Source organism: Chamaea fasciata, unplaced genomic scaffold, assembly GCF_029207755.1.
Source record: "Chamaea fasciata isolate MVZ Bird 193981 ecotype frontalis unplaced genomic scaffold, bChaFas1.0.hap1 SCAF_8, whole genome shotgun sequence".
Classification (NCBI taxonomy): domain Eukaryota; kingdom Metazoa; phylum Chordata; class Aves; order Passeriformes; family Sylviidae; genus Chamaea; species Chamaea fasciata.
In genome coordinates, this window is record NW_027094093.1 from 3,380,290 (window position 1) to 3,395,041 (window position 14,752).

The 14,752-nt window shown below is 54.6% G+C and overlaps 3 protein-coding genes across 10 annotated transcripts in view; all 3 read right to left on the reverse strand.

Annotated features, from left to right (window-relative positions):
- UBE2F (ubiquitin conjugating enzyme E2 F (putative)) overlaps positions 1-772 on the reverse strand; it is a 54,050-nt gene extending 53,278 nt beyond the window's left edge. For all 3 annotated transcript variants that reach the window (XM_066189418.1, XM_066189419.1, XM_066189417.1), the window contains exon 1: positions 640-772. The gene's annotated coding sequence lies outside the window, so the exon portion shown is untranslated. The remainder of the gene's footprint in view (positions 1-639) is intronic.
- A 2,662-nt stretch (positions 773-3,434) lies between these two features.
- Positions 3,435-4,837, reverse strand: LOC136293055 (interferon lambda-3-like). Its single transcript, XM_066189311.1, has 5 exons — positions 4,676-4,837; positions 4,349-4,492; positions 4,050-4,199; positions 3,898-3,969; positions 3,435-3,801 (listed from the first exon to the last, which is right to left on the reverse strand). The coding sequence occupies exons 1-5, from the start codon at positions 4,835-4,837 to the stop codon at positions 3,700-3,702; spliced, it is 630 nt and encodes a 209-aa protein (XP_066045408.1). The 3' UTR covers positions 3,435-3,699.
- A 4,921-nt stretch (positions 4,838-9,758) lies between these two features.
- Positions 9,759-14,314, reverse strand: LOC136293092 (putative methyltransferase DDB_G0268948). 6 transcript variants are annotated; one of them, XM_066189421.1, is made up of 7 exons: positions 14,174-14,314; positions 12,557-12,685; positions 12,125-12,285; positions 11,675-11,888; positions 10,994-11,094; positions 10,730-10,867; positions 9,759-10,209 (listed from the first exon to the last, which is right to left on the reverse strand). In XM_066189421.1, exons 2-7 carry the CDS (start codon positions 12,665-12,667, stop codon positions 10,119-10,121), a joined length of 816 nt encoding a protein of 271 aa, XP_066045518.1. In that variant the 5' UTR covers positions 12,668-12,685; positions 14,174-14,314; the 3' UTR covers positions 9,759-10,118. The 6 variants fall into 6 exon arrangements, with proteins under 6 accessions (XP_066045518.1, XP_066045517.1, XP_066045522.1 ...); XM_066189420.1 differs by lacking the exon at positions 14,174-14,314 and adding an exon at positions 14,024-14,130; XM_066189425.1 differs by lacking the exon at positions 14,174-14,314 and adding an exon at positions 14,028-14,116.
- Between the last annotated feature and the right edge of the window lie 438 nt (positions 14,315-14,752).

Genomic DNA, 14,752 nt, shown 5'->3' on the forward strand with positions numbered 1-14,752 from the left:
TAAAACAACTGCAGGTTTTACCCCGGAGAAAGAGAGAACAAGCGGAACAAACCAGCCCGTTTTTTTCCCCCTGGAGAAAGAAAAGACAACAGCTGCTAAAGGAGGGAGGGAGAGGGTTTGGAAAGTCATGGACGTGGTCATAAATTAAAACAAAAGAGGAAAAACAACCCAAACCTGTAAACTGCAGACCAGCTCTCCTCTCAAAAATACCTCCATCGTTCAGGCGCTGATTCCAAGTAAATTTAATTTGGGTAGGCATTAAATGCCTAAATACCTTTACAACTCGTCCTAGACAACCAAGAAACCCAAAAGGAGCGTGACCACTCCGGAAAATAAATCACTCGCTTCGGCTGTATCCCAAATTCCAATGAAACACAGCAAGAAAGCGCTCACAACCCGCCGGGAAAGCTTTACCGAGGAGACAGAGGGGAAAAGGAGAAGTGCAGGGCTTGTTTCTAAGGAAGGGAGCAGGAGCCCGGGAGTTGTCCGGCTGCCCCGGGAGGCAGGGAAGCCCCAGCGCAAGGCACGGGGATGGCGGGGCAGCGGGAGCCGCGGCCTGGAGCGCCGGCAGACGTGGGGACAGCGGCAGCGGCCAGGCCCAAGCCGGGGGCTGAGGGAGGGGGGACAGCCCGCACGTACCTGAGCGCGGCGTCAGGGCCCGGCTGCCGCGGCCAACACCATCCCCGGCGCCGGCCCGGGGGAGCGGCGGCGGCGGCTCCTCCTCCTCTTCTCGCCTTCCTGCGCCTTCCTCCCCTTCCTCCTCCTCCTCCTCCTCCTCCCGCGGCCGAGATCTCGCGAGATCCCGGCGGGGGCACTTCCCGGCCCCACCTGGGCTCTCGCGAGAGTTTGGCGGGGACGACGGGGAGGCCGGTTCCCGCCGGGAGGGCGGCGCCATGTTGGGGCTGCCGCCGCGGGGCCCCCTCAGGCGGCGCCGCCATATTGGGGGCGCTTACTGAGCGCTAGCGGGGTGACGCGGTGCCCGAGGGGAGTTGGTGTCGTTGGAGTTATCTGTCCCCGGGCCAAATTTTCTCACCTTTTGTAAACGGAATCACAGAATCGTTAAGGCTAGGAATGATCTCTGAGATCCAACCTTTGACCGATCTTCATCATGTCACCCAGACCGCGGTCGTTCCTTAAATACCTCCAGGGACAGTGAGCCCACCACGTTCCTGGCGAGCCTTTTCCAATAAATTCCATTTTTTACTGTCCCCTCACACTGCTGTGGGAAGCGGGGTGATTCGGCCGCAATATAAATTACGCTGAGTCTGTGGCAAACAACAACACACTTAAGAGGGAGAAAAACCAGCAATTATCGTGGTGATTTCAGCAGCAGAGAGCTTAACCAGGCTGCGGCGTTTGCCTTGGTGCCCGCTTAAATTAATCGACTATTTGTACATTCCAGCAGCAGATGAGTGGAAGACTAGTGACTCAGATGGAACGGTCAGTATGCCCAAAAACTCAATATGTAATAGTTAATCAAATGAAAGACCAATCATACAGAAGCACAAGTCCATCAGATGGAATCTGTGTAAAAAATTATCGTGAAGGTGCATTTAATAATGGAGAGTGAACACCTGGGTATCGTAACTGGACTGCCCCAAAACTTCAGCATTTTTCAGTTGTTAAATCAACCCTCCCACCTGTAAAATAGGTGCAACAAACTTCAGTCCTTCTATTTGGCGGCTTGCACTAAATAATGGAACCAAAACTTAGCCACGAAAGCAGCGCCCAGGTTAGAAGGTGTGGTAAGGCAAAGCTGGAGGCCTGACACAAGGGAAGTTTGGCAGACAGCTACTGGAATACTCAGTACTGAAATACTGAAAAACTCACTAGGCTTGCATCCTAAACATTCACTGCAATGATAGCACTACCCCTTCCCCAAAATGAAATTGGAATTGAGCTTGTGAAATCTAGTTAAACCAGCACAGAACTGCTGCTTAGAGCCCTTTCGTCCCTCCTTAAGCTTTTCTCTCCACATCCATCGTTTGGATAACGCAGCGTGAAAAGCAAAAGTTCACTCTTAGACTTCTTTCCCAAAGCTTAATAAGGAAATTAAAAAGGACAATGTCCAGCGCTGGGGTGTTCCTGGCCATCAGCCAATGAACACAGCAGTACATTAAGGCGGTGTTATCTATATACTGTTACTTCACTGAGGTACATACATATTCATGAATTTCATGCATTATTCAAACATTCTTGGGAGCTTTCGATGTTGTAGGAACATTTTTTTTTGTTTTAGTTTTTTCACTCTGACTTACCTGCACGACACCTTGCAGATCAGGTCAATATATTTTATTCCTTCTCGTGGCTTCATCCTGTTGTTTCCCACTTCCCCGATAACGAGGAGTCAGCAAGTTCTTCCCTAATTCTCCTCCGGTGCTCTGGTTTGTGTCACTGTTATATTATCACTTGGACAGGTCAGTCAGCAGGTGTGGGTAACATACAGCTTTATAACAGTTCTCTAAGTTACACAGAAATATTTTGTGTTTTGCTAAGGGCTTCAGTACAATCCATTCATCACACCATTGTTTCTATAAGCTATACGGTGTACACATAGATAAAACATATTCATCCTACTACTATTTCTAAGGGCTGTATGGTGCATACTTAGAATGAGAAATTACGTCATGTTAGCAAGCAGCTAAAAGGGGTTATAAATTACACTATAGATGAATACTTACAATCAATAACAACATGTGAAAGCTAATACATAAATGTGAAAGCCAATACTAGAGAGTTATTTTTAACACCAGCACAGCAGCTTTGGACAGAAATGTCCTAAAAACATCCTCTTCCCACAGATGTTGGCTGTCGGTAGGTCCCAGAGGGATTTCTTGCCAGCCTTCAAAAGCGAAGAGTGACACCGGGAGCGGGGCCAGGAGGTGGGATCCCAAAGGGAATGCTGATGATATCTGCCGGCTGGGAGCCCGGGCTGTGACCTCAGCAAAGCGTTCCTGCAGCCCGGCTCTTTGGGAGAAGAGCTGCGCCTCGCTGTAGCCAAAGCCCGGATTCCAAAGGGAATTCCAAACACGCCTTCGGGGCTTTCCCTGCCCTAGGGAGGTGTCGGCCCAAGGGCGTTTCCCTTTGGATGAGTTTTCATTGCCTGGGGCGCTGCTGCTGACTTTAGATAGGGGCCCGTGGGTAGCGCCTGGGGCACGGCCAGGCGACAGAATCTATCCAAAAACGCCATCATCCAGGCTTTTTCCCTCTCCCCGTCCCCAGGTTAAACGCAGCGAGGTTCCTTTTGGGCAATGTCCTTGCAAGGATGTGCAGGCGGTGGTACTGCAGGAAACACGTGATGGCAGCTCATCTGCCTATGGCAGTTAACTACTTTAGTTTTCATGTTAAATAGCACATAAAAATAATTTATGCAGGCAAGTATGCAGAATATACTCTTTAATAAATAGCAGGTTAAAAAAATAGATTTCCTTACATACATTTTAAGAATAAAAAAAAACCCCAAAGATACCCTGTAAACACGCATATTCACATTCTTTCAGGAAGGGCATTACTTTGCCTTATCCCGAGCCAATAACTTAAAAGGCTTAAAAAAAAAAAAAAAAAGTTTCTTCAGCTCGCGGAAGTGAGAAAAGGGGTTAAATAAGTTCCCTGGGAAGTACCAGCGCAGCGCAGTGGATTTTTCCCCGCTCTCGGGGCGTGCCTGGGGCGCGGTGCCGCGGGCCGGGGCCTGAGGGCGCTTTAGCACTTGTCCTGGAGGGCAGCGCAGCGCAGGTTGTCCAGCACTTGCATGACGCGGAGGATGGTGGTGGCCCGGAGGCACGCCGTGCTCTCGGGGCTGTCCTGCGGCGGGGAGATGGGCTGGGTCAGCTCTGCAGCGGGGCGCAGCCGTGCGGGCGCTGCCAGCCCGACACCCGCCACCCCGCCGGCCTGACTTACTGTTCTCGTGGCCGCCTGCAGCTTGTGCAGCCAGTGCCTCAGCCTGCCCGAGGGCTGGTGCGAGGGATCCACCTGCAAGGAGAGCGGCCGGGTAAGGAGCAGCCCCGCAGCGCGGCCGCTGAGCTGGCCCGGGGCAGGGCTCTGGGGGAGGCACTCACACAGCCCCGCACGTCCTCCCGGGCCTGGGTGAAGAATTCCAGGGGCTGCCGGCACACCTCGGCGAAGCTGGGGGCAGCGGGGAGCTCCAGCATGGCAGTGGTGAGGTTCAGCTCGGCCGCCACCAGCACCACTCGGTCGGACATCTGTGGATGGGAGAGTGCTGGGTTAGGGACCCGAAGCACCGGGGCTGAAGGATGGGGGTCTCGAAGACCTGCCCGGGGGTGCGGGTGGAGGTGGACCCCGCTGACAGAAGAGGTGTTGCCCCCTTTTTACAGCATCGCCTCACTCTTACCGGCAGGTCTACTGCGTTCCATTTCCGGTGGAAGAGCCTGGTGTTGCATTTGTGGTTCTCCTGCAGGCATAAAACAAGAGAGACTGAAAAACTCTCATCGTGACTTCTGGCAATGTTGTACAACCCCGGCCAGCCTTGAGAGGTCTGAAATCAGGATGAAATTTGGCCCAGCATCCTTCATGTCCCCAAACACCCGTGGAAAACACTTTACTCATCCCCGAACTGCTGCAGAAAACATGCACCTTGTCACTCAGGTCTTGAATTCAGCATCCCCCTCTGCCTTGCCCCCCTGCCAGCCCACAGCCCCCTGTTGCCAGTAGTACTCACAAACTCTTGTCTCATCCTGTCCACAGCCTTCTGCTTCTCGGGTACAATGATCCGGTACTTGGACAGCCTGCAGCCCTTCCTCAGGGTCTCTTGGGGAAAGGCAGCCCCCAGGCTGACCCCCAGCACCAGCACGAGCAGTGGGGTGAGGCTGAGGCGCAACATTTTGGTGATGAAAGCTTGACAGTCGGCGTTGGATTACAATGGGGTGAGGAGGCTGCGGTGCAAGATGCAGAGAGGATGAACCAGAGCACTCCGGGCAGGATTCGAAATCTCAGGTGCAGACGTGCCTGACAGGTGCCACAGGTGCCTTGTTCAGATGTGGAGCCGCTGAGCTGCTGGCTGTCCCGAGGATCTGCTTTGCCTTGCTCGCTGTGGCTGTCTTGCTGCTCCATCTCCAGCCTTTTATTCCTGCTTGGTGCTTTCATATTCGTAGGAAAACCCAGGGCTGATAGAGCTGGAACAAGAAAATGAAAGTGGTGCAGGGAATCTCCTCTCTGTTACCTGCCCTGCTGCCTGTAGCCCCGCTGCCTGCTCCGCCTCATGCCGGGGGATGCTGGGGCTGGGGGGGGACGCTGCTGCCAGGCTGTGGCTGGTGAGTGGGGGGGACACCAGCCCCACCCCTGCTGAAAGCTGCAGGAGACACCTGGGGACAACAGGTTCACGGGGACAGGAGGGCTTTGGTGCCTCAGGAGTCATAGCTGGAGTTCCAGCCTCAGTTTCCCTGTGGGAAAGGCTGTGGTGGGGAGGGGGCATTAGCAGCAGCCAGGGGTGGGCATGGCACAGGCTCACCACCAAAGCAGGAAAAAAGGTGAAAGCAGCATTTCCACCTGAAGTTTTCCAGGTGGGACATGGAGTTGTGGAGGGAGATGAAGATGAGCAGGGCTGCCACCGTACAGGACAATGGAGCTGGCTGGGGTTTCTCCCTGTTCAGCCTGGAGACACAAAATAGGGTGTGTTGACATCCCTCTGCTGACAGCTGGAACAGTGCCTCTCAGCAAACTGTCCCTCTCTCACGGGAACCTCCTTTGGTCACTTTTACTCTCATGGGTTCATCAAGCATTAAATATAAAAAATTAGGGCAATACCTGGATCTAAGAAGCAAAGGCAGTAAGAAAGCAGAAGGCATAAATGCACTTTGCAGGGCTGTGCACGGCGGCCACAGAACACTCCAGGAGGAGCCAATTTTTAATGTTCGTATTTGGAACTAAAGTGCTGATTTCAAAGGGTCCCAGAAAATAAGTTCTTGTGGAAGCATGTATAAAAGTACACCTGTGGGTGAGCAGAGTGGCATGGAGGTGGGCTGGGACCTCTGAACATCATCCAGTCCAACCCTTGCTCTGGCAGGATCAGCTGGCACGGGCGGCCCAGGACAGTGACCGGTTTTGAGAATCTTCAAGGATGGAGTGGACACTTCACAGCCTCCTTGTTCTTCTTGTGTTCAGATGGACTTCGCCTGTTTCAGCTTGTGCAGTGCTGTCACACCGCCATGAGCCCCTGAGCGTCCTCTCTCAGCCTTTCCTCATGGGAGAGATGTTCCTGTCCATCATCTTCATGACCTTGATTGCACTCCCTCCAGTCCCTGCCATGTCTCTCCCCCACTGAGGAGCCCAAAACTGGACCCAGCATTTCAGGGGTGGCCTCACTAGTGCTGAGGAGAGGGGAGAAATCACCTTCCTCAGCCTTCTGGAAATGCCTCCCAGTGCAGCCCTGGATACCATTCACCTTCTTTCCCACCAGGACACTTTCCTGGCTCATGTTTAACCTGGCACCCACCAGAACCTCCAGGTCCTTTTCTGCCCTGTTTGACTCTCTCTGGGCAGCTCCAGCATGTCCTGGTGCCTGGGGCTGTTCCTCCTCAGGTGCAAGACTTTGCCCTTCCCCTTGCTGAGCTTCAGAGGTTGCCACCAGCCCACTTCTCCAGCTTTTTGAGGTCCCTGTGGACAGCAGCACAATCTCCTGCTGGGTCATCCACTCCTCCCAGTTTGGTGTCACCACTGAGCTTGGTACAGCGGGGGTCCCCTGGGCCTCATCATCCAGATCATTAATAAAGAAGTCGAGCAGGACCAGCTGTTGACTCACAGGGTCCATCCAGCCCTTCTTGAGCCCTTTTCGAGCCCTTCTCTTGCTCAGATCTTTCCTGGAAAGCCACAGTGGAGATGAAGAATGGGAGGGGGCAGCATGGGCTGGAGAGTGGCTCGTTCCACTTTGTCCAAACTGGATGCAGAGATGGCTTGGAGAAAAGCCAGGACAGCAAAACGTGGTCAGTAATTAAAAGCCTGAGCCCTGGTGTGGGCTGGGGTCTCTTGTCTGCCCGTTTGGTGACCAGGACAATGGCTCTGTCTTTCCTTTCTCTCCCATTAAAGAAACCCACAGGAGATTAATTTTTATTCAACACAACAAAATTAATGATCAATATAGCTGTGAAATACAAGTCCAAACCAGCATAAAGAAGTCCACTTCTGTCATCCAAACTGGCACAGCTCAGCTGGAGTAGAGGGCACCTTAGCAGAAAATCCCAACAGATGTAAAGTGAGAAAGGGGTCCAACCACGGTCCCACACCACCGATCCCTGCCAAGACACTTTCGGGTCAGCCGTCGGGTCACAGAGCAGCATCACATTCTCATGGGACAGCTTTGGCTCCTGTTTCCCATCGCTGTGGCTTCTCTCTCCCAGATGTCATTTCTGTTTGGAGAAGTAAAGCGAAACCTCGTCTCTTCACACAGGCAAAACGAAATTCAGAGGCACCAAAGACAAGCTAAAGCTGTGGGGCAAAGCCGGGCTGTGAGCGCAGCCCCCAGCGCTCAGCGTGGCTGGGATGGAGGCGTGAGGATCTCTCTGAGCACCTTGCTCAGATATTTGTGCCACCCCCAGCCACAGCTGAGCCCCCAGGGGCCTGGCTGAGCAGCAGCAAGGGCTTTTTCTTAACGGGATGGGGCGTTGCCATCCTGGGCTTTGGTGTGTCGTGCCCAGCAGTCACGCTCCGCCATAGCCCAGCCAGCAAAGCATGGCTGCATTCACCAGAGCTCCTCAAAACTCTGCCAGTGCCACCTCCTGCCCTGGCAGTGGAGAGTTCCCCAAAGTCAGCACGGGCTGGGGACATCACACTGTGCCCAACAGAGTCTACAGGACGCTGGGGACCCGCCACAATCATCATTTCAGTCCCAGCTGCCAGTGGTGCTGTGCCAGGAGAGCAGCGCAGATGGTGATGATGCAGACCCTTCCTTGGGTTCATCCAGCCTGGAGGCTGAGATCACTCAAGCTTACTTGGAGCAAGAAATTCCAGGTGTGGGATTTCCAGGTGTGAGAAGGAAAGTGAAACCTGACTGGCCAGGGCTGGCATCAGCACCGGGTGAGGCAATTGCTCTGTGGTGAGTCACAGGTTCCTGCATGGCACGAGCGAGCGTGGGAAAGCCTTTGCCACAATCCACGCCACTGGAGTGGGAAAGGATGAGCCCAGGTGGCTCCTGACCCCAGCGGGCTTGTCTGGGAGGAAGTGACCCCTGCTTAACTGTCTGAAATCTGGGTAGAGAAGATAGAACAGAAAGCATGCCCCAAAAAAGCCAGGTTTAAAAATAAACCCCCGGGTGCTGTGTGGGAACCCTGCCCACGGTGATGGTGCCAGGGCAGGGGGCATCAGGTGGGCTGTGCTCATCAGCCGTCACTGTGCCAGGGTGTCGGTGCCACCAAGGTGCCCCCAGCCCCACTCCCTCCCCCAGAACCCTTCAGCACCTCCCAACAGGTGCGAGCTGCAGCAGCCATTGCAATGGCTGCTCCACTGCACCACTCTGCACGGTGGTGATGCAATCCCTGCTCTGACAGCATGGCTGGGCACCCGCTGCACCATGCTGGTGCAAGGAGGGAACGGGCTTTTGTTAAATTAGAGATGTAATTAGCGAGCAGACTTAAACTTGTTTTAAACCGAAAGTGAGGGGAAAAAAACCCAAACGCTTTTTCCCTAGAGCCTTTTTGCCAGCGCTGTAGGGACACAGGATGTCCCCTTCTGGGGGACGCCTCCCCGCCCTGGAATGTCTGCAGGGATGCCCCTCACAGGGCCCAGCCCTGCCAGCAGCGCTGGGGCTTCCCCAGCCCAGGCAGGCAGAGAGGCCATCGGCATCGCAGCAGCGGTGCCACCCAGTGCCGTCCCGGCCAGGAGTGACCCCTCGTGCTCACCCAGCAAGGGACGCCTGACAGCTGCTGCTGGCCCAAACCCAGCCCCTCAGCCAGGGACAGCAGGGCCTGGTCCAGTATTGCTGCTCCAGCACCTGGCTGCGGACACAGAGGCCAGCCTCCTATCCATGATGGGCGTCCCACGCCATCGCTGTCCTCCCGAGACCCCAGCCCCTTCCTGAGGGACCAAGTGGGGGTAAAGCCTTTGCTCCCCACCCTGGGCAAGGTGAGGGGAGCTCGGTCAGGACCCTGAGAGCCCAGGACCTCAGCAGAAGTACCTCCAGCCCCGCTCTCGGGGGCCAGGAGCAGAGGTGGCATTTCACCTTTCTTAATAATGCACTGACGAACAGAGTGAGGGCACAGCCTTTCCCATGGTGTCAGGGAGGCTTTCTTGCCAAGGACAGGAATTACAGGAAAGGGAAAGATCCCTGCAGAGGGTGGGTCTGGATTTGAAATACCCAGAAGGCAAACAGGAGGTGACCCGTGCCAGAGCTTTGAGTCCTCATGTCTCCCATTGCCCCTCCCAAAAAATGCAGCCTCTAATCTTCCCTTTAGAGTGTGCGTGGGTGATGGGGCACAAACCTCCTTCAGCGGTGATCCCGTGAAGGCTCCTGAGCTGTTCTAAGGAGCCTCACTAGGGCCAAGGCACTCCTGGGGCAGGTAAGGGGCTGATACCTGCACCAGTCAGCAAGGCACCAGGGATGGGGGCACAGTGTGGCTGAGAGCAGCCCATTTCCAGGGCAGCCTTCCAAGACAGCGCACAGCTCCTTGCTTAGCTGGGGCAGGGAAAAGGGTCAATGGCCCTTCCTACCCAAACCCCACCCTCCTCACGGAGCAGAGGGGCACTAAGGGCATCAGGACACTCAGGGGCAACGTAACACAGCTATTCCCATGCCAGTGGGTGCTCCACAGCCTCTTTGTAAAACAGGAACCACAGGCAACATTTTCTCAGCTTGATTTTTAATATTATTGTGTAAGAAATGCAGTGAGTTTCTCAGCTGTTCCTGTGATTCTCTTCCCCACATTACTAAACCAGCAGTCCACAGCGGGACACTTGCAGTGCCGAGGGAGCGGCACTGGGCAGACCACAGGACCAAGGTGGACAGGAACCTGAGGGGCATAAAACCCCGTCTGCTTTCCACAGGACACCAAAATTTCAATCAGCAAAATCAGCACCAATATTCCCAAGGATTAAGAGCAGTTACAAGCAGGGTTTTAGGGAACAAATCCACCTTCTCCTTCCACTGCAGCATCAGATCGGAAGGGTTTGCTCTCTCAGCACCCCTTGCACCCCAGCAGACAGACGTGTCTCACCCAGAACTCCACGGGGGTCTCACGGGAGGAAACTCCCATTGTCTCCAGCATCCTGAAAGGACAAGCAGAGGAAGGGTCTCACCCTGCCCAGACAGCCCCCAGCTCACGTGGGGCAACACCCACAACCAGAGACAGATCTCTTCCACCCAGAGCACAGAGTGGAAATGCTTCCAGCCTGCTGCACGAGGCTTGTTCTGGTCAGTGAATAAATGAGCAGGCAGCCCTTCCCAGCAGGCCCTTGAGCCCTGTTGGGGCTCAAACAGATGGGTGAAGATGCAACCACCAACATTTTTCATGCCCTTTGCCAATTAAAAGCGAGGCAAAGAAACTCGGCATAGTTTCACCTCAGAGGTTTCATGGATACATCGGTGCGAGCACATCCTACTGCTACACAGGCTTAAAATTTAAGGATCTGTTGTTTAACCCCTGTCAAGCATCCACCCCTGGGGGAAAGGAGGGAGCACATCCCTGCACACTTGCAGCTTTGAAGGGGTCTGCACAACCTCTCTCTGATTGCAGTATATAGCACAGGTCCTCCACATCCTGCTTGTTTTCCCAAGCGGTTTTCTCACCTCTTTTCAGTCTCTTGCAGGAGGGATGTTGCAGCTTTAGGGTCCTTCTTCTTAAAGGTTTGATATGGAGAGGCAGACTCCATGTAACCAACCACACCCTCAACAGTCATGGGAATTTGGTCATAGATATCAGTGACTCTACAAGGGACACAGGCAAGAAAGGAGCATTGGCAAGTTAAATCTCAAAGGCAGGGGAACACAGACAATAGGCAGACAAGGTGGTGGATAAAATATCTGACACCGTCCAAAGGTCATTCTGCTCACCTCTTCTTGTCTGGGAATGGCAAGGCCTCAAAGATCTCTTTGTAGTCGTCCAAGACATGTTTTATTCTATTATGTGAGTATTCTAAAATCTTGTCCCAGCACTGTAAAGATGGTATATTAAAAATAAACACAAATCCACTTGAAGTTCTCAGATGCCACTTAACTCACATTTGGGCCTGCATCTGATATGTTCATATATGTCCTTTTTTTTTTTAAAAAAAAGACTTGTTGCATTAAAATACACCAAAATCTTGCTTAATGTCAAGAATTCAAGGATCCTATTATAGAAATAAGGCTCCTGTCCTCCCTACACAGCTCTTACTCATAGTGGGAAGTCCCCTTTTATCCAATTGTTAAAACACCCTTTGTCCAGAAAGACTCCTAAAAAAAAGGACTACTTCCCTACAGTTTCTACTTCCCATTCTTTTCACTGCGATCAGGGCAACAGGAAAAGTCTCCTGGACAATACCAGCTCCCAGATCTGCCCTGGCACCCTTCTCACCCCCACCAGAGTCTGCTCCTCTCCTCATGATCCACGTGTGGGAGTCTCTAAATCCTGCCTCAGCCTTATCCCTGCATTTACCATCCCTTTTCCCCATTCCGCATTAGGATTCCTCAATCTTTCCTCTCTGCATCCAAGCGCTACGCATTTCCCCCGGCCCTGAGGTTCTACCAGCTGACCTCCCTGAAGACCCCGGTGAGTTTTTCGGAGCAGTCTCCGTAGCGCAGGCTCATGTCCACGGTGTAGGTGCTGATGGCCACGCAGCCGCCCGGCCTCAGCACGCGCCGGGCCTCCCTCACGAACCGCTCGATGTCGAACCAGTGCGCCGCCGTGAAGGAAGTCAGCACGTCCACGGAGCCGTCCTGGAACGGCAGCTCCTCCGCAGGGCACGCGCTGCAAGGGAAAGGGCCACGCGTGAGGTGGGAATTGCAGAGCGGGACGCGGAGTCAGCGCGTATTGTTTGATGGTCTGGGATGCAAAACCGCGCCTTCTGGAAGTCTAGTGCCTGTTGACGGCAAATGGAATCTTTGGTGCCAGCTGGCTCTTACAATAGTCATACTCACAAACCACCACCTCCACGTGAGGAGCTGAATCCTGCCTTTGGCTTAGTGTGCTGTCCTGACACTCACAGGTAGGAGATGTTGGGCATGCAGGGGGTGTCCTTGGCCTCCTGGACCTGCGCTTCGCTGATGTCAGTCCCCACCACCTTCTTGAAGTGCTGCCCAAGGAAGTGGGTGCCTTGTCCAGAGCCACAGCCAACATCCACCGCCAGCTCCGCAGGGATTGCTTTCTGTGGGGAGGAGCGGATGTGTCTCAGTGGGCAGCCACCCAATTCCTGTGCTTTTACGCCATTCCTTTCCCCAGCGCCCATTCAGGAACAGCCTTGGCATGGCAGAACCTGCAGAAAGTCTCTTCTGTGCCCCCATCTGGCCTGGAGCCCTGCTGCTTTTGTCTTTCCCTGAGGAACCAACCGAGGTGACACTCCCAGCAAGGTAAACACCGCCACCCACAGTTAAACACTCCTTGGATTTTTTCCTCCAGCCTGGCCGTACCCCACTCACCTTCTCCTGCAGGTAGGAGAGGATGGTCTGCTGCAGCTCTTTGCCCGGTGCAAACCTGTATTTCTGGTAGACGGCCGCATGCCCTCTGCCCTCGAACATCTGGGTGGCCATGCTTGGCTGACCTGGCACCTGGGAGGAAGCAGCAAGCCGGGGATGTCACACGGGACCGAATTCCTGCCACCTCCTTAGCCCGAGAGCGCAGGCACTGAAGCCTTCAGTTCCCGGCGGGGCCACGGGGAGGACTTTGCCCGTGAGGCTCCAGCAAGGGAGCGTGAACCTGCTCTCCAGGAATCCCTCCCACAGCCCTAAGCTAATCACAGGAGCAAACCAGCGCTGTCCAACACGAAAAGCTTTCCAGGTTTTTACACACTCCGTAAGGACTGTTTGACTCCTCTGCTTCCTCCACCCGCCTGGCTGTTTTCTCAAATAATTCACTGAGCAGTGAAGCGGAAAAACCAACATGGCGGGTATCGTTGGTTGGAATTTTTTTGGAAGGAAATCCATTTCCAAGTATTAGCAACAGTGTCACAACTCCACCTTGCGCTTTCTGAACCATCTGCTATTTTTTGGCCCTTCCCACCCAGAAGCCACTTAATCCACCGAAGCCATCACCACGCGTGCAGGCGAAGAGAGCCCTTGGGCGGAGCTCGGCGCCAGGAGCCAGGGAAGCTCCCGGGGCACGGCGCTGCCCACTCCACGCCCCGGAGCCCCGGCCCTTCGCACCGCCCCGGAAGGCTCCCGGCCGTATCCTGTTTGTGTGGCTGCCCGGGCAGGCGCTGTCCGAGGCTGGGCACCGACCCCGAGCACTGCCGGAGGGCTCCGTGCCTCCTTTCCCAGGGAAGGGCACCCACTCGTGTGCCCGCAGCGAGTTTATCGAGCGATACACAGATGCATCGGGAGATGAAGGTTTATCATGCCTTCGTGCAGGAAGAGATGCTCAACCGGCTCAGGGCTGGAGCTCCCAGCAGGGAACAGCAGCGCTGCCAAAGCGCTTTCTGGAAGAATCCTCCCGCTGCTTTCTGTGCGCTCAGAGGAGCCTTTTCCCCCGCAGCCACCTCCGCTCCTTACCGCCGGCAAGCCCCGCAGCAGCAGCTCCCAGCGCCTTCCAGGCCGGAGCTGCGGGGCCGGGCGAAGGGGAAGGCGGGGAAAGGCGAGGGATGGTCGGCGCCGCCTCCGCTACCGCCCGCCCGCCCGCCCTGGCAGCGCAGCCGGGCCCGTCTCGGGGGGTAAAACCCAGCGGGCAGCTTCGGGAGGCTCAGTCCCACCGAGATCCTGGGGCCGCAGAGCCGAGCCTTAGCCTTTACACACCTCGGTGGTTACTAATTACGTAGTTACAGCTTCCAGAATGCCAAGGGATCCCGGGAATACTCAAGCAGCCTCTACATCTCAGGAAGCAGATGCAGAGCCCAGAAGATGCTACGAGGTAGCAGAACTGGATTCAAATGCTGCAGGCAGCCACAGCCATACCTACGGAGTTCTGTCTGCCCCGAAGTCCCCTCCTGGCATCCGGCAGAAAGAGAAAACGCAGCAAGAGTCCCCAACAGCAGCACTTTAAGAGCTTAGAATGTTGGTATTTCAGATCTAGGCAGTTTGCCCTGATTCAGGGCAGGACTTTACCTCTTCCTCAGGAGGGTAATGTTAATTCCGCGCAGCTGAGGGCGACGGAGCTGTGGTTCGCTGGAAGCACCGTCCCTTCACTTTGTACTTTGCACAGCAGTCATGGGTCCATGCTAATTAAGCACAGCCTTTAAACCACTCCTAATTTTAAGAGAAATCAGTGAAGTTACTCAGGGACTGAAGACAGAGGCTGGCTTAAAGCAGTTTGCTAAATCAAAGCATGAGTTGGAGTTCCTGGGCTTGTGTCCTCAAGATTTTATTTGGGCCACCTGCTGCTTAATCACGCACCGAGAGAAAACACCACACAATCACCGAAGGCCCTTGTGTTTTCATGACCTCGATCTCTGGGGTTTGGACACCCCCGTTTTGCCTGTGTTTTGCCGAGAGCCCCACTGCAGGCAGGGAGGGATGATGTCCCCAGCCTGAGTCACCTGCCCTGACCGGAACACTGCCATCCCTGGGCTGCTCTCACGGGCAGTACACAGGTGATGTTTAACTGGGGCTGCAGCTGGCATCCAACACCTGCAGGAACACAGAACACCAGCCAGGCACGGGCTGCAAATGGCACCAGGCCTTTCC

Excerpts from the sequence above, each read along its gene's own strand:
- LOC136293055 (XM_066189311.1), bottom strand. The coding sequence starts at position 4,837 with ATGTTGCGCCTCAGCCTCACCCCACTGCTCGTGCTGGTGCTGGGGGTC. Across the intron at positions 4,493-4,675 it reads ACAGGATGAGACAAGAGTTT|ACCTCTCAAGGCTGGCCGGG; the intron begins GTGAGTACTACT and ends TCCTGATTTCAG. Across the intron at positions 4,200-4,348 it reads GGAACGCAGTAGACCTGCCG|ATGTCCGACCGAGTGGTGCT; the intron begins GTAAGAGTGAGG and ends TCCCATCCACAG.
- LOC136293092 (XM_066189421.1), bottom strand. The coding sequence starts at position 12,667 with ATGGCCACCCAGATGTTCGAGGGCAGAGGGCATGCGGCCGTCTACCAG. Across the intron at positions 10,868-10,993 it reads CCATTCCCAGACAAGAAGAG|AGTCACTGATATCTATGACC; the intron begins GTGAGCAGAATG and ends TGTCCCTTGTAG. Across the intron at positions 10,210-10,729 it reads CTGCAAGAGACTGAAAAGAG|GATGCTGGAGACAATGGGAG; the intron begins GTGAGAAAACCG and ends TTGTCCTTTCAG.